This window comes from Pongo pygmaeus, chromosome 19 (genome assembly GCF_028885625.2).
Source record: "Pongo pygmaeus isolate AG05252 chromosome 19, NHGRI_mPonPyg2-v2.0_pri, whole genome shotgun sequence".
Classification (NCBI taxonomy): domain Eukaryota; kingdom Metazoa; phylum Chordata; class Mammalia; order Primates; family Hominidae; genus Pongo; species Pongo pygmaeus.
In genome coordinates, this window is record NC_072392.2 from 18,725,793 (window position 1) to 18,751,039 (window position 25,247).

The 25,247-nt window shown below is 50.9% G+C and overlaps 2 protein-coding genes across 3 annotated transcripts; one reads left to right on the top strand and one right to left on the bottom strand.

Annotated features, from left to right (window-relative positions):
* Nucleotides 1-6,877: 6,877 nt before the first annotated feature.
* Nucleotides 6,878-8,921, top strand: RASD1 (ras related dexamethasone induced 1). 2 transcript variants are annotated; one of them, XM_054459205.2, is made up of 2 exons: nt 6,878-7,460; nt 7,746-7,828. In XM_054459205.2, the coding sequence occupies exons 1-2, from the start codon at nt 7,175-7,177 to the stop codon at nt 7,826-7,828; spliced, it is 369 nt and encodes a 122-aa protein (XP_054315180.1). In that variant the 5' UTR covers nt 6,878-7,174. The 2 variants fall into 2 exon arrangements, with proteins under 2 accessions (XP_054315180.1, XP_054315179.1); XM_054459204.2 differs by having other exon boundaries at nt 6,927-7,460; nt 7,672-8,921.
* Nucleotides 8,922-10,121: 1,200 nt separating this feature from the next.
* MED9 (mediator complex subunit 9) lies at nt 10,122-24,887 on the bottom strand. The gene is made up of 2 exons (XM_054459207.2): nt 24,572-24,887; nt 10,122-12,107 (listed from the first exon to the last, which is right to left on the bottom strand). Exons 1-2 carry the CDS (start codon nt 24,793-24,795, stop codon nt 11,891-11,893), a joined length of 441 nt encoding a protein of 146 aa, XP_054315182.2. The 5' UTR covers nt 24,796-24,887; the 3' UTR covers nt 10,122-11,890.
* Between the last annotated feature and the right edge of the window lie 360 nt (nt 24,888-25,247).

The window sequence follows — 25,247 nt, forward strand, 5'->3', positions numbered from 1 at the left end:
GGGAGCTGGAGAGATCCTGAGTCCCTCTGCAACAGTCAGGTGGCTGCCGGGTGCCGCGAGAGGGCTGGGCTGGAACCAGTACCTGTTCATCAGGGGGTGAGATCGACGCTTCTCAATCTGGAGCGCACTGTCCTGCCACCTGGCCAATTTTATGGTTTTATTTCTATTATAATTTTAACATCTTTACTGAGATATAATTCACAAGCCATACATACAATTCACCCATACATACAATTCACAAGCCATACACACAGTTCTGTGAGTTTTTGTTTATCCACAGAGTTGTGCAAGCATCACCACAATCATTAAAACATTTTCGTCACTCCCCAGAGAGACCCCTGTACCCCTGAGCTGTTACCCCCGACTCCTCTCCAGCATTAATCGCCACCAAGCCGCTCTGTGTCTCTATGGATTTGCCTCTCCCGGACACTTCCTTTAAATGGAATCACGGTATTTGTCCATTGGTGTCCGGCTTCTCTCACTTGGCACTGTGTTTTTGAGGTTCGGCTGCGTAGTGCCATGCCTCAGCACTCTTCATTTTTACGGCTGAACAGTGTCCCACTGTGTGGATGGAGACGCTGTGTTTATCCATCAGGCAATGGACACTTGGGTTGCTCCCACCTTCGGGCTGTTGTGAAGAATGCTGCTGTAAACACTTGTGGACAGTTTTTGTATAGACACGTTTTCATTGCTTTTGGGCAAATACCTAGGTGTGGAATTGTTAGGTCATATGGTAATTCACACGGACCCACTGAGGAACTTCCAGCCTGTTTTTCACAGTACCTGCATCTTCTTACATGCCCACCTGATGATAATTTTTTATTTTTATTTTTATTTATTTATATTTGAGACGGAGTTTTGCTCTTGTTGCCCAGGCTGGAGTGCAGTGGCGCAATCTTGGCTCACTGCAACTTCCACGTCCCAGCTTCAAGTGATTCTCTTGCCTCAGGCTCCTGAGTAGCTGGGATGACAGGTGTCTGCCACCATGCCTGGCTAATTTTTTGTATTTTTGGTAGAGATGGGATTTCACATGTTGGCCAGGCTGCTTTTGAACTCCTGACCTCAGGTGATCTGACCGCCTTGGCCTCCCAAAGTGCTGGGATTACAGGCGTGGGCCACCGCGCCCAGCCCCGATCCTTTTTTTTTTTTAGTTGTCAGTGTATTCTGGACCCCCTGGATGGCCACCTCTCATGCAGTCCTGCCATTTGGGATCGGCTGGACTGTTTCCTTGGGGAGAAATGGTGCATTTCCATAGGTGGGGGGCCACATATGACGCAGCAGTTCCATCCTGGGTCTCCCCACAGACACAAGTGCCTGGGAGCACCAAGCAACACCCATCCCCACTGCATCCTGCCTCCTGAAACCTCCAGCATTCGCCAGCGGGACAGTGGACACACACATCGTGGCTTAGTCACGCAATGGTCTGCCCTGCAGCAAGGAAAGGAATGAGTGGCCGGTACCTGTGGAAGGATGTCACGGACCCACGATGCATTGAAACCAGACACAAAAGGCAAAATGGATCCACGGTGGCAGAAGCCAGTGTAGTCGGCAGTGGCTTAGCCAGGTGAGGGCACAAGGGAGCCTTTCAGAACTGGAGGTGCCCTGTGCTTGGATGCGGTGCTGTCACAGGTGTGCACAGAGGGGAACCTTCAAGCTGTAAACTTTCCGTCTGTACACCCTACTATAGCCAAGTCATATCAAGTTGGACCACATAAAGTTGCCAATACTGCATGTGACCATTTCTAACTTAGAAAAGCAGTATTATTCAGCCGGGCGTGGTGGCTCAGGCCTGTAATCCCAGCACTTTGGGAGGCCGAGGCGGGCAGACCACAAGGTCAAGAGATCGAGACCATCCTGGTCAACATGTGAAACCCCGTCTCTACTAAAAATACAAAAAACTAGCTGGGCGCGGTGGCAGGCGCCTGTAGTCCCAGCTACTCGGGAGGCTGAGGCAGGAGAATTGCTTGAACCCGGGAGGCGGAGGTTGCAGTGAGCCGAGGTCATGCCACTGCACTCCAGCCTGGTGACAGAGTGAGACTCCATCTCAAAAAAAAAAAAAAAAAAGAAAAAAAGAAAAGCAGTATTATTCTATGATTCAAACTAGTATCCTAAAAACCTAAGAGAAAATGGAGCAGTGTGAATAGTATGAACCAGAAGATGATCAGTGACAACCATCACACGGGAAATTTTGAAAGGGACATGTGGCAGTGTGACCTGTTTTCGCCATGGTGGTCAAGTGGGCCTCTCTGAGGAGGTGGCATTTGAGCCAAGACCCAACTGCAAGAGGAAGCAGGAGGGAGGAAGAGCCTCCGGGCATCGGGAGTGGCAATGCAAAGGTCCTGAGGTAAAAACAAGGTCTCAGTGCCCTCAAAGCAGTAGCTCTGAAGGACTGAGCTACCGAGGGTGTCAACCCTGGGCACCTGGCCCCTCGAGGGGCAGGCCAAGGGGTTGGGCCTCTGGGCTCCAGTGTGTTCGCAGGAAGCTGGGCCTGGACTATCATGTTGTTCCAAACCCCAGGCCACCAGGGCCAGCGGGGTCAGCCACCCCTGGAGGCAGAGTCAGTCTTGTGGGGTGATCCGAGGGTTGTCAGAAAGCGTAGACATGCCTCCCTGCCACGTGGCCATGCGCCTGACGTTCCGCCTTATTTTTAAAAATTGTTTTAAATTTATTTTTTGAGACGGAGTCTCACTCTGTCACCCAGGCTGGAGTGCAGTGGTGTGATCTTGGCTCACTACAACCTCCGCCTCCTGGGTTCAAGTGATTCTCCTGCCTCAGCCTCCAGAGTAGCTGGGAGTGCTGGTGCATGCCACTATGGCTGGCTAATTTTTGTATTTTTAGTAGAGACAGGGTTTCATCAGGTTGGTCAGGCTGGTCTCGAACTCCTGACCTCATGTGATCTGCCCGCCTTGGCCTCCCAAAGTGCTGGGATTTCAGGCATGAGCCACCATGCCCGGCCTGAGGTTCCACATTCTTTCGGCCTCTGAGGGGCCCCTGAAGGCTGGCAAGGTCCAGGCTGTGGGAACGTGCTGTGCTGGGGTTGAGAGAGGGGTTCACTTCTTCAAATTCCACTCGCAATACTTGAGCCCATGGCCGGGGAGGAAAAGCATGGCGTGGGGCTGGGCCAGATGGACACTGCACACACTGACCCTGCGGCCCCTCATGTGTAAAATGGCCATCATAGTCATGACTGCCTTGTGTATAAAGCAGGTGCTCAGGCAGTGCCTCCCTCTTCACCCATGGAGCTCCTCAAGGTTTTCTCTTTGCTTTCTAGAATCCAGAATCTGTCTCAGGGCTTGAGGGGCATGAGAGGCATCCGGTCTGACCATATCCAGTGTTTCAGTCCTGCTCCTGCTTGCACAGGTGCTCACTCCCTCCGCCAGCACCTCTGCACACACAGCCTTTGAGGATGTACTGCTGATGGATGGCCTAAGCCAGGCAGCAAAGCTCCGTGCATCCTGACCCTTTGTTCCTGGGGCAGAGCCGGGAGCCTTGGGCTGAGCTGGCTTCTGCTGGAAGGGTCTGCTCTGCCGGGTACAGAGCTCATCACTGATGAGGAATCTACCAGAGTTAAAATCTCAGCTTGATGAGGGGAGCCTGTCAGAGGGAATGCAAAGCCAGCTCTATTTGCCCCTTTCCTCCTTTTCAGGAGGTGGCGTACCAGGGTCACACAGGACAGAAGCGCGCCTCAGGGCCTCCTCTGTGCAAGGCGCTGGTAGAGATGGGCTCTGGCCGCACAGGCCAGCACGGCAGTGCCCAGGCCCGTGGGTGCTCTGGGTTCCTGTCACCTGAAGTGGCCACTTCTGGCCCTTGTGTGTACTCTGTCTCAGGACACCACAACAGGCAAAGCTCTGACGGGGTGCCCAGCATTCTCCTCCGGCCCAGCTCTCAAGAACCTTCTAATTGCTCTTTGCCCTCAGATGAGGCTGTGTGGCTGGCATTTCCTGCCTGGGACTGGTGGGCAGGCGGGTGGGTCCGCCTGCCCACCCCCAGATCACCCCCGACATTTAGTCAAATATTTTAAACAGTTTCCCTCCCCTCTAAGCAGGAAAATAACTGGACTGCAGGTAAATACTATTTACAAACAGGCTCATAGCCTCATACACGCTGTTTGTTGTCTCATGCCCCAAACACACAGAAAACAGAATTATTTATTGCATACAGCATGGGACTGTGATCAACCTGGACATCAGATGCCGCGATGGCTGACAGGGCCCAGGAGGCGGGAGTGCTGGGAAGCCCAGTACACATTCACCCTCTCTGTGGGACTCTGGGATCCAGGGGGCGGATGGTTCTGTGAGTTGCGAGTTGTTCCTGCTTGTCTTCCAGCCCCCGGTCCTCCCCGGCCACTCTGATTAGCCAGCCTAGGGTACGGCCTGATATAAAGTCACACAGGCAAACCCCAGAAGAAGGAAAAAGGGCACCTGCATGAACAAAGAGCTGGGTGGCAGAGGCTGCACCGGGGTAAGACTTCCTTCATGCAGTTGGGAGTCCGGCCATGTGGGGACATCAGGAGATGCCACCCCACAGAATTGGTGGCTAGGCTGTCCTGGGTGTGGCCAAGAGAGGCCCTGATCCCAGTGCTTCTTTCATTCTGGTCCTTTCTGAAATGGTTTGGATTTTTAAAAAACCAGGAGCATTTATTACTTTTGTAATAAAAGGAAAGAGATGCCCTTTTAAAAGAAAAGACGAGGGTGGAAACAAGGAAGTTGGTTTGCTGCTTGAGAGAGTAAAGTCCCAGAGGCCACCTCCTTGACAGGAGGCGCTCTGGGGCATTGAGAATGGGAATGGCAGGTGGGCCTGGGTCTTCACAACCCAGCACCCGTAGGGCAGACGGCCACGCACAGATGGTACCAGGAATCACTGTGGCTGAGGACACAGGCTAGATCAGTGCCTGCCAGTGTCATGTTCCTGATTTAAGGGGCCAGCCTGGACACTGACCAGGAGAGAGCTGGGCTGTGATCCTTGACCCTCGGGCCCTCCACTCATATCAAATGGACCCTCTTGGGACTACAGCCCCAGGAGGCAATGGTTGTGTGGGGTCTACCTTCACTATAGCCCTGGCCATCAGTCATCCCAAGTTAGAGCCCGGCTGCCCATGCAGTGCCGCTGTGGGAGACACAGGAAGGCGGTGCTCAGTCTGAAGGTGGTTCAGGTCCGTACCTTAACTGAGCCCCCCGCATGTACCCTCAACTGGCTGCTTTCTGCAGTGAACATCCCGCACCACTGCAGCCCTATATCCAGGGCTGGGGCTCAGTTCCCTCTCCCCTTCTCCCAGACTCTGGCAGACATACCTCAGATGGGGGCAGGAACCAAGAATGGCAGGGCTCCAGCCCCAGCTGGCCTGTCGGATAACTGCTGCATAAGTGACACCAGGAATCAGAGCCAGGCCAGGGCCACTGATGAGCCCTTGGATGCTCACTGTGTGATGCATGCATTTGAAATATCTGACAGTAAGAGTGAGGCCTGGGAGACATGCAGGGACTCAGGATGGGGGCCAAGCTGGGCTGAGAAACAAGTTAGGAGTGTCCTGCAGCAGCCCCTACAGCAAGTGCCAGCGTGGGAGGGAGGCGGGTAGGCATGGGGTGGGTGGTATGGCACCCACAGCACTGCCCGCAGACCACCACCACCTGACAGCTGGGCCGGTGGTGACAGCTAATGGCTCCCTAGGTTTCTCCTAAGTCAGACGTGGCCAAAGCAAAACACTGAGCACACAGTTTGCCTTGAGGAGCAGTGACTTCCTCAAGAGCTCAGGGATGAGGAGCTGGCTCCAGATAGCTTGTTGCCACTGTTCAGCAACATCACCCCACTCCTGGTTACTGATCAACCTGGTGTGCTCTTGAGAGTACCCTCACCAGGCCCCATGGGTCAATACTACTGTTATTGTTGCTAGTGTTATTACCAGGCCCCGCCCTCCTAAAGCATTTGCATATTTTCACCCTTAATCACAGAACCAGAATCACTATCTTCCAGAAGAGAAAACTGAGGCCCAGGAGAAGGTAAGAGGCTGTGCTGTGCTCCCAGGGCCTTCCTGGGCTCGCTGTGGCTTTGAGCTCCAGCTCTCTCAGCTAGACAATGAGAACGTCGGCCCACGCGCGGCACAGTAAAAGCCCAAAATGCTATGATGGAGGGGGTGGGCCACTGGCTGCAGAGCCCTCCATGCCACAGAGCATCTCTGGCTGGGAGAAAAGAGCAGGCTGAGGCCTGCAGCAGAGCGCGGGATTGGGGACCGCTCCTGCTGGGCCCCAGCCTGGCGCCCTGAGGCCCCTGCTCCATCCCTGCCGCTCCCCACCCGCCTGCTCCTAGCCTCTGTTCCAGCTCTGCCGGCTGGGTCGCCGGCCGGGCCCTCTGCTGCCCTCTGGCGGCCCGAGCGCGCGGTGCCGAGCTCCGCGCCAGAGGCACCCAAACCCCGCGTCCGCCCGGCGGTCGCCTCCCGGGAACAAGAGCCCGGCTGGGGACCGGAGCGGAAGGGGGCTGGGGCTGGGGCTGGGGCTGGGGCTGTGCTCTGAGGAATGAAATATACGGTCCGCTCAAGCACCCAGCAAACGCTGCTGCGCTTACTGGGTTACTTACTAGAGTCCTATTCTCTGGGGAAACTGAGAACCAAAGAAAGTAAGCGCACGCGCGCGGGAGGTGCAGGAAGGGGGGTCCTTGCCCGAAGTCGCAGAGGGACAGGGGCGCCGCTGGGACCAGAACCCCGACGCCCCTGCGGCCGCCGAGGCCGCGGCAGTGGAAAAGCGGAGTCCGAGCGCCTCCAGCCTCAGCCCGACCCTGGACTGCTCCCCCCAGCCCCCGTGCCCAGAGAGCAGGAGCCGGGCAGCGGGAGGCGAGGTCGCCGGGGCTGGGAGCCGGTGAGGGGGAGGCTGGTCCCGCGGGGCGTGACGCACCGAGCTGGGAGGGCCGGGGCGGGTCAGCCAAGCAGGCTGCATATAAGGGCGGCGGCCGGGCGCCAAAGCCAGAACAAGCGGTCTGTGCCTAGATCCTGGGAGAGCCCGAGCCGAGCCCAGCCTAGCCCAATCCCAGCCCGAGCGGAGCCGGAGCCCCAAGCCCGAGCCCAAGCCGCGCCCAGCCCGAGCAGAGCCCTCCGGCCGCTCACCCTGCGCGCCACCCCAGCGCCCCTCGGCCGCTCTCCGCCCTTCTCTCGGCCCCGCGCCCGCCCTCGCGGCCCCTCTGCCCAATGAAACTGGCCGCAATGATCAAGAAGATGTGCCCGAGCGACTCGGAGCTGAGTATCCCGGCCAAGAACTGCTATCGCATGGTCATTCTCGGCTCGTCCAAGGTGGGCAAGACGGCCATCGTGTCGCGCTTCCTCACCGGCCGCTTCGAGGACGCCTACACGCCCACCATCGAGGACTTCCACCGCAAGTTCTACTCCATCCGCGGCGAGGTCTACCAGCTCGACATCCTCGACACGTCCGGCAACCACCCGTTCCCCGCCATGCGGCGCCTCTCCATCCTCACAGGTGAGCCGGGGGCCGGGCAGGCGCGGGAGGGAAGGGCGGGGAACCCTCGGCCAGGGCGCCCCGCGAGCGCCGGTCCGGCTGCCGCGCGCCGAGTAGTGCGCTTCGCGCTTAGAGAGGCTAGCGCGCCCCGCGCGGCCTCAAAGTCAGCCCGACTTGTGCCCTGGGCGGCCACCCTCACCTTCTCCTTTTCTGCTCTCTGTGCCCCCTCTAGGAGACGTTTTCATCCTGGTGTTCAGCCTGGACAACCGCGACTCCTTCGAGGAGGTGCAGCGGCTCAGGCAGCAGATCCTCGACACCAAGTCTTGCCTCAAGAACAAAACCAAGGAGAACGTGGACGTGCCCCTGGTCATCTGCGGCAACAAGGGTGACCGGGACTTCTACCGCGAGGTGGACCAGCGCGAGATCGAGCAGCTGGTGGGCGACGACCCCCAGCGCTGCGCCTACTTCGAGATCTCGGCCAAGAAGAACAGCAGCCTGGACCAGATGTTCCGCGCGCTCTTCGCCATGGCCAAGCTGCCCAGCGAGATGAGCCCGGACCTGCACCGCAAGGTCTCGGTGCAGTACTGCGACGTGCTGCACAAGAAGGCGCTGCGGAACAAGAAGCTGCTGCGGGCCGGCAGCGGCGGCGGCGGCGGCGACCCGGGAGACGCCTTCGGCATCGTGGCACCCTTCGCGCGGCGGCCCAGCGTACACAGCGACCTCATGTACATCCGCGAGAAGGCCAGCGCCGGCAGCCAGGCCAAGGACAAGGAGCGCTGCGTCATCAGCTAGGATCCCCGCCGCGCCGGCGACACAACTTAAGGAGGACCTTTTTGTTTAAAAGTCAAATCCAACGGCCCGGTGCGCCCCGGGCCGTGAACGCGCGGACTGGCGTCTCCCCTCCCCGCGATCCGCCCCCAGCATTGGGGAGGCGCCACTGAACCGAGAAGGGACGGTCATCTGCTCCAGAAGGAAAGAGTACTGGCCAAGACTGGAACTATTCCCCGACCCCCGGCCCCCCATTGAGGCCCGCCACCCCGATAACTTGGGGGGCGAGGGCCCAGCCAAGGGTGGATTTGTCTTCTCAAAGACCTAAGAGTGAGCGCGGGGTGGGGGAGGGATGTGAAGTTACCCAGCCTCTGCTAGGCTTCAAGAAACCGTCCTGCCCGCTTGAGGGTCCGGACCCACGGGGCATTATCTTGTCTGTGATTCCGGGTTGCCGTGACAGCCGGTAGAGCCTCTGCCCTCCCGAAACTAAGCGGGGGAGCGTGGGTCAAATCATAGCCAAGTGACTTGTTTACATGTGAGTGAAACTGCACAAAGGAACACAAAACAAAACTTGCACTTTAACGGTAGTTCCGGTGTCAACGTGGACACGAACAAAACCTTACCCAGGTGTTTATACTGTGTGTGTGTGAGGTCTTTAAAGTTATTGCTTTATTTGGTTTTTTAATATACAATAAAATAATTTAAAATGGGAAACCGGGTTTGTTTTTTTTTTTTTTTGCTTTTAGAGATGGCTGGAGTGGGGAAGGGTGGGAAGGAAGGGGCTGGGCTTTGACTTAGGTGGAACTAGAACTTACGTTCACCACAACTGGAAAATAATCCTGGCCTTCTGAAAGCAGCTTCAGCTGCCAGAAAAGCCCCAGATGCCTGGGGCATCTATGCAGGGGATGGTTCCCTAGAAAACCAGGATGAATATAAAGGATTTCAGGGTCCCCTCCCTCCCCCCGGAGATGAACTCTTTCTAGCCATCCACCAATGACAAAAGGCCTCATTTTCTGAATGTTCTGAATTCTTCAGTGTAAAAGCCACTGGAACTGTGCCTAGCCATTTTGTCACCAGACTCAGTGTGGGCCCAGGCAAACTTTCAGACTGTTGGAGGCATCACTCAGGCCCTGGGGAAAGAGCCTGAGACCCCATCTGGAAGCAGGACCATCCAGGCACCCACCCCCACCCCCTCACTCCAGGGTGCCACCCTGTCTAGAAACAGCTAACTCCTCAGCCTCTGCTCCCCTCTAGCTCCAGGAAGTGCTCATGGCCAGGTGTGGAGCCCCATCCCCCCTCAGCCTTGCTGTCTCCCTCTCATGGCTAAGGCACCCCGGAACACCACTCTCTCTGCCACTAGTACTGCAAACCTGTTGGTGGGTGACACCTGCCAAGCCTCTAATTCTTCACCCCAGGAAGACAGAACACCCTCGGCATGGGCTCGCTGTGGGGATTAAGTGTGATGTTTGAAAAGTACTTAGCACAAATGCTGGCCACCCAGTAATCCAAGTAATTGGTGGCTTTGAGAAGGCACTCAGCCCTGTGAGAGACACTCAAAATTGTCCTAGGACTTCAACCCTGCTCCAGTGAGGGCAGCTCCCCACAGGACTGAACCTCCTCCAGTCACCAAAAGGCACCCCCCACCTCCCACCTCCAAAAATAAAAGGCAACTAAGGACAGCCCAGGGGCCCGTGACAAGCAGGGGCAGGGATGACCCGCCAGGCAAACTGCCCTTGAGGCCAGCTGGGAGAGGAGTTCCTGTTCCACACTGGTTCAGCAGGTGTGTGTGCTGGGGCGGAGGGAGGTGAGGAGCAGAGGTGTGGTTCTGTGTCTGAACAGAGTGAGAGAAACATTTTCCTCTCAACTGTCTGAGAGCCATCCCACTATGAATTTCTCAGTACAAAAAGCATGATGTCCTGAGACAGCAGAGCGTAAGTCCTTTTAATTATGTGTTTGAAAAATGTCACAAGTCAAAAAAGCAACACAAGGCAGGCTCCGGCTCCCTCCACCCCTCCGTGAGGAGCCCTTGTCCCTTTCAGCCTTGCACTCAGAAAGACCCCGGGGGTCTTGTAGTTCTACGTGCTTCATGTTTTGTGGTATCTGTCAGACCCTTAAAACAGGCCCACCCACTACTGTGAAATTTCAAGGAAATAACTGATTCAGTTAAATAACAGTCCCAAGGTAGACCTGGTCTCACAGGTGACCACCCGCTTAAATCCAGAGCCTCCTTTTCTGTCCAAAGCCACTGAAATTTGATCTCCTCCTTCACACATTCCCAGGTCTCCAATATGCCACCCACCTTCTGACAGGTGGCTACAGGTCTACACTAATGGAAGCTCTGCTAAAAACATCTCCACCCAATCCTCCTGCCAACGAGGTCAGCTGGCAGGCATCTGCTAAGCCCCTAAACTGGTCAGCGCAGGTTATGTGCTCATTCCTAGACCCAAACAATACTCCAGGACTTCGCACCTCCTCCCCGAGAGGCAACGGAGAGAACTGCTCTTACCTCAATCTGACAGTCAAGGGAGAGCACACAAATAAAACGTCCCTTCTGGAAGAAATCTGGGAAGCTGGGGAAATGAGGGCTGTAGATAAACTTTTAAGAGCTCAAACTTGGCTGTGTAACTTTCACACCTAGCTCATGGTTGGGGACCACCTGAACTGGCCCCCAGGGTTGCCTCTCTCTCAACACAAGGTGCATACTGAACCCCTCTGTAGTGTAGTACACGTTGCTGTCGCAAGTGCGAAGGCCACGAGGGAAAGACCTTTTAACCACAGCAATGGGAATATGAAATGCCAGAAGGGGGAAGGTCGGTTCGCCTAAAGACCTCTTCTAGCCTGCGTGGAAAGGACGGCCCCTTGTCAACCCTGGGGAAGCACTGCAGATGTGAAGCGGTTTGGCCACTCTTGGGCACTGACTGAGGGTGACGAACGAGGAAGGGAGCAAGAGCTGAAGGCGAGGAGAGCGCTAGGAGGCAGGGAACCTGGAAGAGGCAGGGAACCTGGAAGAGGCAGGGAACTTGGAGCCAGGGGCTGCCTGGCAGGGCTCTAGGCTGACACCCCCACAGCATAGTTCCCTTCACTGGCTCAAACATAAAAGGAACCAAACTGTTTGGGGAAAAAGGCCACCCTCTGGCCTTTCAAAACATTCTCTCACAGTTCTATGCCATATGAGTGCAGGCTTAATTCATCCAGTGAATTCTATGCAAATGTTTCAAGAAGCTGCTGTTAACAGGAACAACGTGTACCTGGTACACACTGATCCTATGGGGGTGGGAGGAGAGAGAGGGAAGGAAGCAAAGAGGAGCCGCCTCCCTTCCTACTGTGCTCTTCAGATCTGTCAGTGGGGCCAGGTGCAGCAGATGGCCCCCTCCCCAGAGGCAGGGGAGAGTCCTCCACCCCCTCCGCAGCCTCCAGGAGCATTCTGACTTCTACCAGCAGGCACTCCAGTTATTATGCATCTAGACATATGGAGCTACACGAGGAAGCCCCGGCGCAGCCAAGCTCTGCGCTGGCTCCCGCACAGGCGACGCGCGCGCAGCCAGCAGCACAGGAGCCCCGCCCCTGCAGCCTGACGTTCTGAGTCGGGGTCCACAGGAACCATGCCCCAAGGAGCGTTTGGGGATGGTAGTGGGGAGGCAGGCCATTGGCTTCCCCCTCTTTCTCAGGAAGTCAGCCTCACTCTACTCCTTGGGGATTTCAAACATGCAGAGGCTCTTGTACTTTTGCAGAAGCTCATTCTTGGTCCTGACTTGCTCCCGGAGGCTCTGCAGCTGCTGCTGCTGCTGCTCGGGGCTCAGGTGGATGCCGGGCATGGTGCTGATGAGCTTGCGCATCTCCTGGAACTTGCTTTTGAGGGCGTTCAGGTCCTGATGGACCTCTGGGCTGTCCTTGTCCATGCTGTGGGGGAAGAAGAACAGCTGTTACCATTCACAGCTTTATACACGTCTTGGCGTTCCTGCCCTGCACCCCCTAGAGCTTGCTGTCATTCCTGCCGTGGCTTTTAGAACACTTTGTTTTATGTATCTATCCCCTGACTAGGCTGTCCACCCCCAGAGGGCAGGGACGGGTTCTTTTTCAGGCAGCTGGCAAAGAGCTCCCAGGCCTAGCACACTTGCAGATCACACACAGACACTCTTGATCTTCTGTCAAGTCAACTGTCACTCTGTGAGGTCAAGGACTGTGTCTGCCTGGTCACAGGTGTCTCCCTACCCCCGGCCCAGTGTGTAGGGCACTGCAGGCACTCAAGAAATGTCCGTGGAAAGAATGAATGCTTGGCAAATAAGCTCATGAACATGTTGGTTCAATGAACAAGCCAATACCAATACCAGGTGACAAATGCCAAAAAAAAACTTGCTGAAATATGACATTTTGTCTAATTGGAGCCATTTCTAGGCCAATCAGGAGGCTTTACCGCTAGCAAGAGCTAATTTTAGCTGAGGTTTTGATGCTGGCTTGAACCTGTTAACATAAAGACTAATTTCCACAGAGCTGTTCATAAATGTTAAATTAGTTAAAATGGAACTGATTTAAATGTCTCAGCAGACACAGGCTCTCTTCTACCATGGTCACGGACAGTCCTTGTCTGAGTTAAGTTCACTTTCAAGGCAGACCATTCGCTCCATCTCACAGCTATTAGCTGCACAGAGGTCCTACTCAATGAAAAATGAGGCAAGAACAATCTCACTTAAGATCAAAAAAACAGCCTGGCAGTTGCTCCTATACATTTTTTGTTTGTTTGTTTGAGACAGGGTCTCACTCTGTTGCCCAGACTGGAGAGCAGTGGCGCGATCTCGGCTCACTGCAACCTCCACCTCCCGGGTCCCAGTTCAAGCAATTCTCCTGCCTCAGCCTCCTGAGTAGCTGGGATTACAGGCGCGTGCCAACACACCCGGCTAATTTTTGTATTTTTAGTAGAGACAGGGTTTCACCATGTTGGCCAGGCTGGTCTTGAACTCCTAACCTCAGGTGATCCATCTGCCTTGGCCTCCCAAAGTGCTGGGATTACAGGCGTAAGCCACCACACCCAGCTTCCTATACATTTTTTAAAAGTTAGTAAGTGGATGAGCTTTTGAAAACAAGTGGTTGAGACCAAAACTAAAAGGCAATTCAGTAAGCTGTTCTGAAAGTAAGCCATTGAGGCATAAGAGGGAAAAACTGTCAATGATCATTAATTTTTTTAAATAAATGTTCATCCATAGTGGGAAATTTCAACCCAGATGGTGCTAATTCATGTTTACTATTCATCATTTCTCTGCTTACGCAGGCAGAATATCCATCTTTCCTGGCAATCCATCAGTTACGTCTCACACCTTGCAAATCAGATGGCCACCATGGCCAGCTCAGTATTTACCAACAGCTCTAAACTCAGAGGGAGGGTATGGAGAATCAATCACTTCTTCCAGGAAATGATGCCCTCAACTGAGAGACACCATTAACAGTATACCTTATTGCAGATTCTAGAGAGGATGAACTGGTATTCATGAGAACTAAAAATCCTTTGGAAGGAAGCAAATAGGGAACGTCTTTTATTTTAATTCTTTGAAGTCTCAGCTCTGATCCACAAATGTGGACAGAAACCATCTGGACTTCTGAAATCCTTCTACTCGGATGGCATGCGTGTTAACATACTGTTATGAATTTAAGTCCCAAGGAAGTTTTAAAATTAAAATATAGTTTTTAAAAAAACTGACTCACATCACATGAGTCTCAAAGGACATGGTAAAACAAACAAAAAGTACTTAAAATAGAAATTTGGATGACAGATAATTCCATTCTTGAAGCAAACGTAACCTGGCCCAAAAGAAAGTTTAGTTCTGAAAGTTGAAAAGTGGGTCATGTTTAAGATGCTCATCTCTGAAAACCCCCAAATTGCAAGGCTTGCCTGTTCTTTGGTGAACTTTCAGGAAAGGAGACAGTCTTCAGATAATAAAAAAGGAGCTGTAAGACAAGCCGCCTGGAGGGCAGCTGAGCCAAAAGGGGCCGCACAGCCAACAGGGAGGCCCCTCTGCAAGCCCAACTGCCCTAGTTGGTGGAGGTAAATAGCATGGAACTCCTGGAGTGAAGAGAACATGGTATTCAGAAGTGGGCACCTGCTAAGCCAGGATGACTGTGAAATATTCAAGCCAAAAAAAAAGGGACAGGCCCAAATACCGAGTGAATAAAAGCAGAAAGCTCTAAGTGGGCCTGCCTTTGTGTTCAAGGTTAGTCATCGGCCAACTATAGAAGGAATGAAAAAAGCCACTAGGTCAAGGAGGATGAACATCATACAAACAAGGCAAGGTCAGAGCACTTTGGTCCCAACTACTGTGGTTTCTTTTTTTGAGACAGAGTTTCGCTCTTGCTGCCCAGGCTGGAGCGCAATGGTGCGATCTCGGCTCACTGCAACCTCCACCTCCTGGGTTCAAGTGATTCTCCTGCCTTGGCCTCCTGAGTAGCTAGGATTACAGGCATGCGCTACCACACCCGGCTAATTTTGTATTTTTAGTAGAGATGGGGTTTCTCCAAGTTGGCCAGGCTGGTCTCGAACTCCCGACCTCAGGTGATCCGCCCACCTCAACCTCCCAAAGTGCTGGGATTACAGGCGTAAGCCACTGCGCCCAGCCCCCTACCATGGTTTTTTTAAAGAGTGGACAAAAATACTACTGCCAGGGGTGATCCTCTGAGCATCCTTCCCACGTCTGACAGACAGTTGTATCCGTGTCACCAGACTCACAGGCAAACATCACAGGGTTTAGGCAGGTGTCTGAGAATCATGCCCTGATTTTCTTTGTTGTTCTTCTTTTTAGTATGGATGCTTTAGTACAGATGCAGACTGGCCAATAACTGTGCTAGAACCACTGACACAGACTTCCTCCCAAATCTGACAGTCATTTCTTTTGACCTTTTGGTGGCATCTGACTCAGTTTCCCATTTCTTCTTCCTCACAACTTCCATGCACCGTGCCTCACACTCCACTCTGTCCCAGCTGCCTTGCCCTCAGATCAGCCCTTACCAGTCCACTCCTCTGCCCACAGGCTCTCCTCGCACCGTACTAACTCCAGTGGCTTTCATTTTTCTAAGATCACTTTTTAAAAAAATGACAGTAATAAGTACTTGAGGGAAAAAATTCAAAAATGACAGACAACTGAGGCTTAGAAAAGGGAAATCTCATTAACCCCTTGCTCCAGAGATAACCTCTGCTAACATGTGGTGTCCACTGTTTCAGATGGCTTTGAAATATACAACAGCATACAAAACACACAAACTTTTCTTATGTTTTGACAGAAATGTGACCATCCATAGTTCTCATTCTTGCTTTTTCTACTTAACAAGGCACCTCAGATGTCCTTCCATGTTAACACATATACAATTAGACAGCGAAATTACCCTGGCTATTCATGGGTGGTTGTACTGTACTAGAATGACAGTGAACATCTTGTACTTACACCCTTATGTACTTGTGCAAGTATTTTGGTAAGATCATTTTCTAAAAGTAGGGATTCTGGGTCAAAGGTTATATATATTTAAATTTTTGACAGATATTACCAAAATGTCCTCCAAAAAAAAAACTGTACTGTACTGTACTACAGATAATCTACTGGCTACTGTAGATTATCTGTAGCCACAGAGGACGCACTTCTCCCTCCCGCCCTGGATGATACTGGCTACTACTTACCTATCAACTGTGTTTCTCTGCTCCAGTTCTGCCAAGACCTATGAGGCCTTCGGGAGAGGGAGGCCTTGAACTCACACCCTTGCTTTCATCTGCTCACAGCATTACATGTAAAAAATATTCTTTTTCGTGAAGAGTGACAAAAGGTGCTGCTGCTAAATGGAGTATGAAAAATCACTGCACTACAAAATGCCCAGAACGTGTTCATCCACTCCCGAACCCTCGACATGGGGAGCACCTCCCCAGTCAGCCTTCCTTCCTGCACTTGAGTTTCCTCCCTCCACAGTTACCAAGCCGTTCTTGCCTGGAGTCTGGCAGATGGCAAATGTCCAGCATAGACTTGCTGTCAGCAGGGGAAGGGGGGAGGGTGCAGTCCCACCTACACACTCTACTGGCCGTGCTAGGACCCCCAGACTCGCACCTGTGTGCCCCCTTCTCCCAGCCACCATCCTGCCAGCTCCATCTCCTCTACACCAGCCACCTCCCATTGCCACTGCCTTCCTGTGGACCCAGGTCCTTCCCTCTTCTGAAACACTTCTGCCCCACCCACCTTTAGAAACCCAACTCTGAGCAGGTCACTATGCTGCTTAAAAATCCCAGATGGCGGCCGGGCGCAGTGTCTCACGCCTGTAATCCCAGCACTTTGGGAGGCTGAAGTGAGCAGATCACTTGAGGCCAGCCCCGTCTCTACTAAAAATACAAAAAAAAATTTTTTTTGTATTTTTACAAAGGCGTGGTGGCGTGTGCCTGTAGACAGAGACGAAACCCTGTCTCTACTAAAAATACAATTTTTTTTTTTTTTTTTACAAAGGCGTGGTGGCGTGTGCCTGTAGTCCCAGCTACTTGGGAGGCTGAGGCATGGAAATCAAGTGATTCAAGTGAACCTGGGAGCCAGAGGGTGCAGTGAGCCAAGACACGCCACTGTACTCCAGCCTGGGCAACAGAGTGAGACTCCATTTCAAAAATAAAAAATAAAATAATTCCAGATGGCCTCCTACCCACAGACAACACCTTTCAGGCAAATTCAAACTGTGAAGGAGACCCCCCAGTGCCACCACAAGCGCCTCCAGCCTTCCCAGGCAAAGCTTCCCACCCTTCCCAGGACCCATGTAAATGCTTGCCTGGCATTTCTCACGCCCACTAAGTGCTGACTCGCAAAGGCCTGCCTTCGTGGGGCTTGCCCTCTGCTGGGGCCCACCTTCTGGTTATAAGTCATACTGAGCGGATGGAAATGACATGGCAGAGGAGTGAAGAGGCTTTTAGGCAGACTGGAAACACCTCGACCAAGCAGTCTATGAACACCCCCTATCTGTGGCCGCTCATTCTGCTCCCTGGGGTGTGGCTGACGGAGAAGAAAGTGAACGGCAGAGGCCTGCAGTAACTGCGTGCAGACTATCCCCAGGAAGCCAGTGTGGGCACTTAGTGAGGGCCGCTTCCTGCACAACCCGGGAACAGGTCTCAGCTGGCATGGAAGGCCGGGGCAGATTAAAATAGGTACTTGAGTGGGAAGAAGACAGTCAATAACACCCTGTTCCCACGAAAGAGGTCTGGCTGGGGCTCTGAGGTCTTGCTGACCTGCTGAAGTGGCCAGGCCAAGCTGGAGGGGCCGGACAGCGTGCTCATCACTTGAGCCCCATCTGTGGTGGCAAGGACGGCTCCCCTCTACCTACCTAGCAGCCTTAGACCTTGTAAAGAATTAAAACACTGAATTTAAAAAATGTTTTTAAAGTACCCAATGTTGACAGATTACTCTTACAAAGTGAGCCAAAACCATCAGGCAAGGCAGCAACAACTGTAATTCAGAAGGCCTAGGCTGAGCTACTTCGTTCCAAACTCAATTTGTTAAGTTTAAAGGAAAAAATAATAATTTTCCCCAATCTAACAGACCCCATTTCATTACTCCTTTAAGATACATTTTTAAAATGTAGCATCTATATATATATCAAGAAAGTCTCAAAGTTGGGATTTATAATATTTCTTATAGGCATGAAAATGTGATTTCTTTTCCCTTTCCTCTTTTTTTTTTTTTGACATGGAGTCTCGCTCTGTCGCCAGGCTGGAGTGCAATGGTGCGATCATAGCTCACTGCAACCTCCACCTCCTGGGTTCAAGTGATTTTCCTGCCTCAGCCTCCCTAGTAGCTGGGACTACAGGCGTGCGCCACCACATCCAGCTAATTTTTGTATTTTTAGTAGAGACGGGGTTTCACCATGTTGGCCAGGATGGTCTCGATCTCCTGACCTCGTGATCTGCCCGCCTCGGCCTCCCAAAGTGCTGGGATTACAGGTGTGAGCCACCGTGCCCAGCCTCCCTTTCCTCATTCTTTAAAAATAATATAAATGTGTAGTTTAATTTTTCATTCAACTGCAGGAAAGACACTAGAAGAGATGAAAGTGCTATGGGTTCCAACTCCAAGCAAGGCTGGCCCAGCCAGAGCACTCCCAGAACCAGGCGGGTCCCTGGGGGTACAGGAGAGGATCTCGCTCACAGGGCTTTGTGCAGCATTTCTGTGGGCACTTCTAGTGGAAGGGCTGGAGGGTCTGCCAGCCTGGAGGACTCCGCCCACCCAACAGCACCTGCAGCAAGAGGACCCTCTGTGGGCTTTGTGTTGGATTATTCCGGCAGGCAATCTGAAGATGGTCTGCAGAGATCCCTGAGTAAAGGCCTAAGTTTGGGCTCAATTTGAGAAGAACGGAGAACAAAGAAAAATTAGCCAAATAACATTCACAAGATAAAATGAGCATAAAGGCAAAGAGACTAATTAAATGCTGATTATAATACTCAAAAGCGAGGCTGAACGACCTGGCCAATGAGTGGTATCAACAGGCTTGGAAGTAAAGAAGCAGATTAAAGACGAAATGTTCCACTAACCAAAAGCATCATGATCTAGCATCAGGCAGGCTGCTAGAAAACTCCACAGGAAAGGAAAGGCCAGGGAAATACTGACAAGAAAGAGGAAGGGCGAAAAATTAACCTTAAAAGATAATTAAATGTACCATGAAGATTTAAGAACTAAAATAGTTTGGTGCTGGAGAAGGAGAGAATGTCCATAAGTAGATCAGAAAACATATGGGAATTCAGTGCATGATAAAGGTGGCACTGCAAGCAGGGAAAATAACAAATATTCAAAAACAGCAGTGGGAAGATGTGGCTAACCGGGGTCCCCTTACTCTTCCCACCAAAATAAATTCCAGGAGCCTCAAAGAATTAAAAGTAAAAAATGGAACCATGAAACTTCTAGAAAAAAGAGATCAATACCTATAATTTTAGAGTGGGAAAGCCCTTCTAAGTAGGACCAAAACTCAGAAGCCATAAGGGAAAGGCTTAACAAATCTGACTACATGAAATTATATGCATCTGAATGAAAAACAAATAGAAAAACCATGACTATGAACAAAGTCAAAAGAAAAGCAACAACCTGGGGGAAGTATTTACAGTACATTTGACACACATTATTTCCTTTCTGTACATAAAAAAATCTGACAGAGAAATGGGCAGTTTATAGGGAAAAATAAAAGTGACATATAAAATCGCCTATGCTTTATCTAACTTAATGAAAGATCAATATATCATTTCTGACCTATGAGATTTGCCAAAGTTAAAAATTTAATGGTGATGGCAGGTGATGGGGAAAGACACAAAAACTGTTGGTGGAAGCACAGATCAGGGCATTCTTTCTGAATTTGCTCATAGTGACCCAAACGGTAGATTCACATATCCCATTGCTAGAAATTTACCCCCACAGAGACTACCAACAGTTCACCAACACAGCATGGGCAAAGATGCTTGCTGCAGTGCTGATTCCAACAGCAAAATGCAGAAACAATGACAGTGTCCTTGAGCAAGAAACTGTTTACATAAACGACAGCACGTTCATAAAGTGGAATATTACACAGCTTTGCAAGGGCGCTGGGAGGAGTGAAGGGAGAGGCCCTCTTTCCATTTCATATCCATGGGTACTTGTAGAATCCATCTACAACTTTAATTTTTGTTTAATGCTTTCTGGGAGGCAGATTTATAGGCCATTTTAGGTTAACTGAAGCAGTCTAGTCTACAAGGACTGACTTTTGGAAAAGAGTTAGCTAAAAAGACGTAGTGCTCTAAATTTAGCATAACTATCACTATAAAAAATGTTTGTACCCTATGCTCCAGCAATTCTACTGCTGGGATTTATCTGATCACAAACTTACTCCTATACAAAGATGCTAACGCCAGCACTGCTGGTAATAGCAAGAATAAGAAAAACACCTAGAAGCCCATCAACAGAAAACCAGTTGCATCAGTTATGGTGCATCCACAAGATGCAATTTTCTGCAGCTGCCTTAATGAAGTAGATCTTTATGTGCAGTACGGAAAGGTGGCCAAAAGAGACTAATCAGTGAAAAAAGTCAAGTACGACGTGATTTCAATTTGTATAAATTTTTGAAATGACATTCATATGTAATTCCCAGAAAGAACTTAGGAAAGTATTAACAGCAGTTACTACAGGTGAGGGGACTTGGCGGAAGGAACCCTTTTTCCATTTTACATTTCTCTGTACTTCTAAAGTTGCAGTTGTTACTTTTATTAAATAATTGTTCAAAAACTCTGAATTCTTTATGAGAACAAGAAAGGCTAAATTCACTACTTCAGGTTTTACCTCCTTACTCATCCCCTGTGCAAGAAGTAAACAAAGAATAAAAGGAACATTGGGGAAGTTATAGGAAAGGAAGGGACCCAGGGCCAGAGATCACCACCTGGGTGGACCGGACATGGTCCCAGCCCTCATCTCCACCCGCCAGGACTGTGTCTTGACTGGCTTCCAGCCTGACATTTCACTAGCTTCCCATCCCTCAGAAGACCCCTGCACTCTGTTTCCTGGCTCTTCCCTCCTCCCCAGCCCTCTCCTCCTGCCTTGGATGTATGCTCAGCACCACCAAGCTAGAAGCTGACTCCCATGAGTAGTTGTTATTTCTTGGCTTCGTGTCCTTACATGTTTTTCCTATACCAACCTTTCTCCTGCCTCCCTTTCCTAATTGAAGACTCTGTTGGCATCACTCTTACCAAGCCTTCTGACTCCCCCAGGCTTCACGAGGTCTCCTCTCCCTTCCTCCTCTGCCCTTATTCCTCCCTCATTCGCCTATAAACTCAAAGACACGCCTATACTGAAGGTTTTCAGGTTGGATCCTAGCCTCTTCTCATGTTTATGGCTGCAGAACCACTCCATTCCTTTGTGGCTACTGTTTCCTCCAAGTGGCTTTTTCTGCTCTTGTGTCTTGTCTTTCTCTTTTTTCCTCTCTTTCTCTCCTCTGTCTCCTCTCTTTCTTTCTTTCTTTCTTTCTTCTTTGAGACAGAGTCTATGTCACCCAGGCTGAAGTGTAGCAGTGCAATCACGGCTCACCGTAGCCTCAGCTCCCTGGGTTCAAGCTATCCTCCCATCTCAGTCTCCCCAAGTGCTGGGCTTGCAGACAGACATGAGGCACCGCGCCTGACCCGTGTCTTTCTTACCAGGGGGTTTCTTCCTATGCTTAGTGGCCTTGGCCATCCACTCACATATTTAAGAATAAAACACTAAAAGGCTTAGTGGAAGCTCTGCAAATGAGTGATGCTTGTTCATTTTCTCAGAATTAATTGACTAGGCTTTTTTTTTTTCAATGTCTTTTCTCTTAATTGGTCACACACCATAGAGAGGGCACTTCCACTCTCTCTGGCTGCCAATCTAGAAGCCAGGTAGGGGAAGGCTCAGGTGGGGTCTCTCTTCAGACTGTGAACTTTCTCTTAATCCCTCTTTTCAGTATGGCTCCCCCTACATACCCCTGCAGTGTGCCTGGTGTCCCTCAGTCTAGGTACTCTCTGGCTTATTCCTTCCTAAGAATAAATCTCAGGAGAGTAACCTTTTAACCATCTGCCAAGTTGGAAGAAGGGTAGTCACCTGGCCGCCTGGAGGGGATGGGAGGTGGGACAGGACTGTGGGGACCTGCTTCTTAAACAGACTTCCAAGTAATCTTCCTGTTCTTAGACCCACCTTCACCCCTATTTCCAGAGGGTCCCTGCACTTGAGTTCCTGAGATCTGGGGATAGGCCATGGTTAACAAACCAGGTGCTTAGGAGTTGGTAGGTGAATTAGCCCTGGTCATCCACTTTGTGGCAATCATCTCCTGTCCTATTCTTTTCGGTTTTATGCTTTTTATTTTATTTTTGAGACAGGGTCTCATTCTGTCGCCCATGCTAGAGTGCAGTGGCATGATCTGGGTTCAAGTGATCCTCCCACTTCAGCCTCCCAAGTAGCCAGGACTGCAGGCACACACCACCATGCCTGGCTAATTTTTTTGGTATTTTTTGTAGGGACGGGGTTTTGCCATGTTGCCCAGGCTGGTCTTGAACTCCCAAGCTCAAGCGACCGGCTCGCCTCAGCCTCCTAAAGTGTTGGGATTACAGGCATGAGCCACCGTGTCTGAAGGTTTTATGCTTTTTTTTTTTTTTTTAAGTCCCTTTTCTGTCCTTTTAGACGGAACAGAGACAAGCACATGTGATCAACCCACTATGTTTCACAGGTACGCTCTTGAGTACATCTCCCAACAATCCTATGACATAAGCATTCCCATTTCACAAGAGAAAAACAGGCTCAAAGAAGCTAAGCTACTTGCCAAGGTCACCCAGTCAGCACATTATAGAGCTATTACATAATCTGAACCTCTATTTTGAGGTCCACTATGGACATATTAGACATAAGAAGATTATGGCCTAGAAAGGTTAGGCATTTATATCAAGATTAGAAGGCAAGAAAATGTCAGTACACAGATTTGAACTCAGGGCTGTCTAACTTCAAAGCCTGTTCTCTCTAGTATAACTTACTACTACATCTTTAAGGCCAATCCAACCCAGCTGCTCTACCAGGGCTCAAGAATATACTCTTGGGGAGTTCAAGAGCTGTCCTTGTGAATGTGTACATTTTGTGTTTTCATTTTTCCACATTTTTCTTAAAACCAGTAAACTAGGGTTAATCTGAATAAACCCTTTATAATCCAGCACTGCCCTAGGATTACAGGGGCTCCATATGTATTTCTGTCTGTGATCATTATCACAGGCTCACGAAAACTGAACAGGCTGCCTTATCCTATAAACATTATTTTTTTATATTTTTTTTAAGGCAGAGTCTTGCTCTTGTTGCCCAGGCTGGAGTGCAATGGCATGATCTCGGCTCACTGCAACCTCCACCTCCCGGGTTCAAGTGATTCTCCTGCCTCAGCTTCCTGAGTAGCTGGGATTACAGGCACCCGCCACCACACCCGGCTAATTTTTGTGTTTTTAGTAAAGATGGGGTTTTGCCATGTTGGCGAGGCTGGTCTCAAACTCTGACCTCGTGATCCGCCCGCCTTGGCCTCTCAAAGTGCTGGGATTACAGGCATGAGACACCACGCCTGGCCCCTATAAACAGTATTTAAACACCAAGTGAAGCCAAATGAAGCCAGGGTCTAATGTGAGAACAAAGCCTTTGTAGTTATTTGAAAAGTGGCAGAAGAGCATCAGGTCATCCCACAGCAAGTGAATCTAGTTTGCTTAAACTCAAAAGTGGGTGGGCCACTAACAGTCAAGACCTTCACGTTGTAACAATTCCATTTCAGTAAAACAGTGAAGATCACATTCATGTTCACCTGAATGTTACTGGAATCGTAATTTTCCTTTAATTTACTTTGTTTTGGTCTTTGAGTAAGAGTTACAAGCCTAGGGGTTTACACCTAATATCACGTGGATATACAGTGAAGTAACATAATGAAAATAATTTACAGCCTAGGCAACATGGTGAAACTCCATCTCTACAAAAAATACAAAAATTCGCTGGGTGCCGTCGCTCATGCCGGTGGTTCCGGTTACTTGGGAGGCTGAGGTGGGAGGATGGCTTGAGGCCAGGAGGTTGAGGCTGCAGTGAGCTGAGATCACGCCACTGTACTCCAGTCTGGGTGACAGAGCGAGACCCTGTCTCAAAAAAAATAATAATTTAGGCAAACATGAGGATCAGTGAGACTTTTGTGTTTTTGTTTTTGGTTTTTCCTTTACAGAGTCACTCTGAAAACTCAGGCTACCCTGAAGGCTGGCCAAAAGGATGAAAATCATTTCCTTTGGTACTGTTAGAACCAAATCAGTACAGGTGAGTCTAATCATCTGAGGCAACTTCTGTGTTTTTGTTTAGTCTAATGTTTCCCATCGCCACCGCTCCCCTCTCAATCTTTTTAAATTATGGGTTATTTCCAATCATGTCTTTTTTTCCTTTTATCTGGTGAAATCTTTGGGGGTGAAAAGTTGGCCCCTTTTACTGTGTCCATCCCGTAGCACTTGGCACAGGGAAGATGATGCTTATCTGTTGAGTTTGTTGAACTACGGAACTAAAGTGAGTATTACCAACATTAAAGGTGAGAAAACTGAGGCTTAAAGAGATTTGCTCAAGATCGCTGGGATGTACATTTGAGCCGCTGGACAAGAGTCTGCATGTAGTCTCTAAGCTGCCTTCATTCTTAAGGATATCGCACCTCTCGAGGCTCAAATCGTTTGCTTATTAACTCATGGAATGTGTCTGTGGTCTTGGGAAAGGCCTCTTCCCGCTCTGGGTCTGAGTTTCCCCATCTGTGAAACGGGGGCGTGCCCCAGAGCGCCAAGGCCTCTTGTAGCTCTGAAACGGCTGAGAGGAGAAGCTGGAGGGAGTATGGGGCCTGGTCCTCTCCTAGGTTCTTACCATTTGATGATGTTGTGAACCAAAGGTAAAAAGGAGTAGTTCTCTTCCTCCCTCGCGCGGGCAGGTGACTGAGGCCGTGGCGCCGGCGACTGCTGCGGTTGAGGCGCAGAGACCGGCGGCGGCTGAGGAGGCGGCAGCGGCTTGGTGTCAGGCAGCGGCTGGTCGGACGTTGGCGGCAATACATCCTCCGCCTGTCGCCCGGCTGCGACCCCAGCAGAGGCCATGGCTCCGGTGTTAGGTTAGCCCAGAGGTCGGCTCGCCGAAAGCGTCGCGGACTCTACACGTCACCACCGCGCGCCCTGCAGGGGCGGGGTGTGAAGGAAGGCTCTGAGCGTGCGCACTGGGCACTCGGCAGGAAAAGGCGCGGAGGCGGGGGTGGGGAGGCTGTTGCTAGGCAACGGGCCGTGGGTGGGTCTGGGGTGCCTGGATTTGGGTTGTGAGTCAAGATTGCTAAATTATTAAATAGTGAGAAATAGGGGTTTATTTCAGAAATAACAATCTTCTTTTTTTTTTTTTGAGACGGAATTTCGCTCTTGTTGCCCAGGCTGGAGTGCAGTGGCGCGATCTCGGCTCACCGCAACCTCCGCCTCCCGGGTTCAAGCGATTCTCCTGCCTCAGCCTCCCTAATAGCTGGGATTACAGGCATGCACCGCCACGCCTGGCTAATTTTGTATTT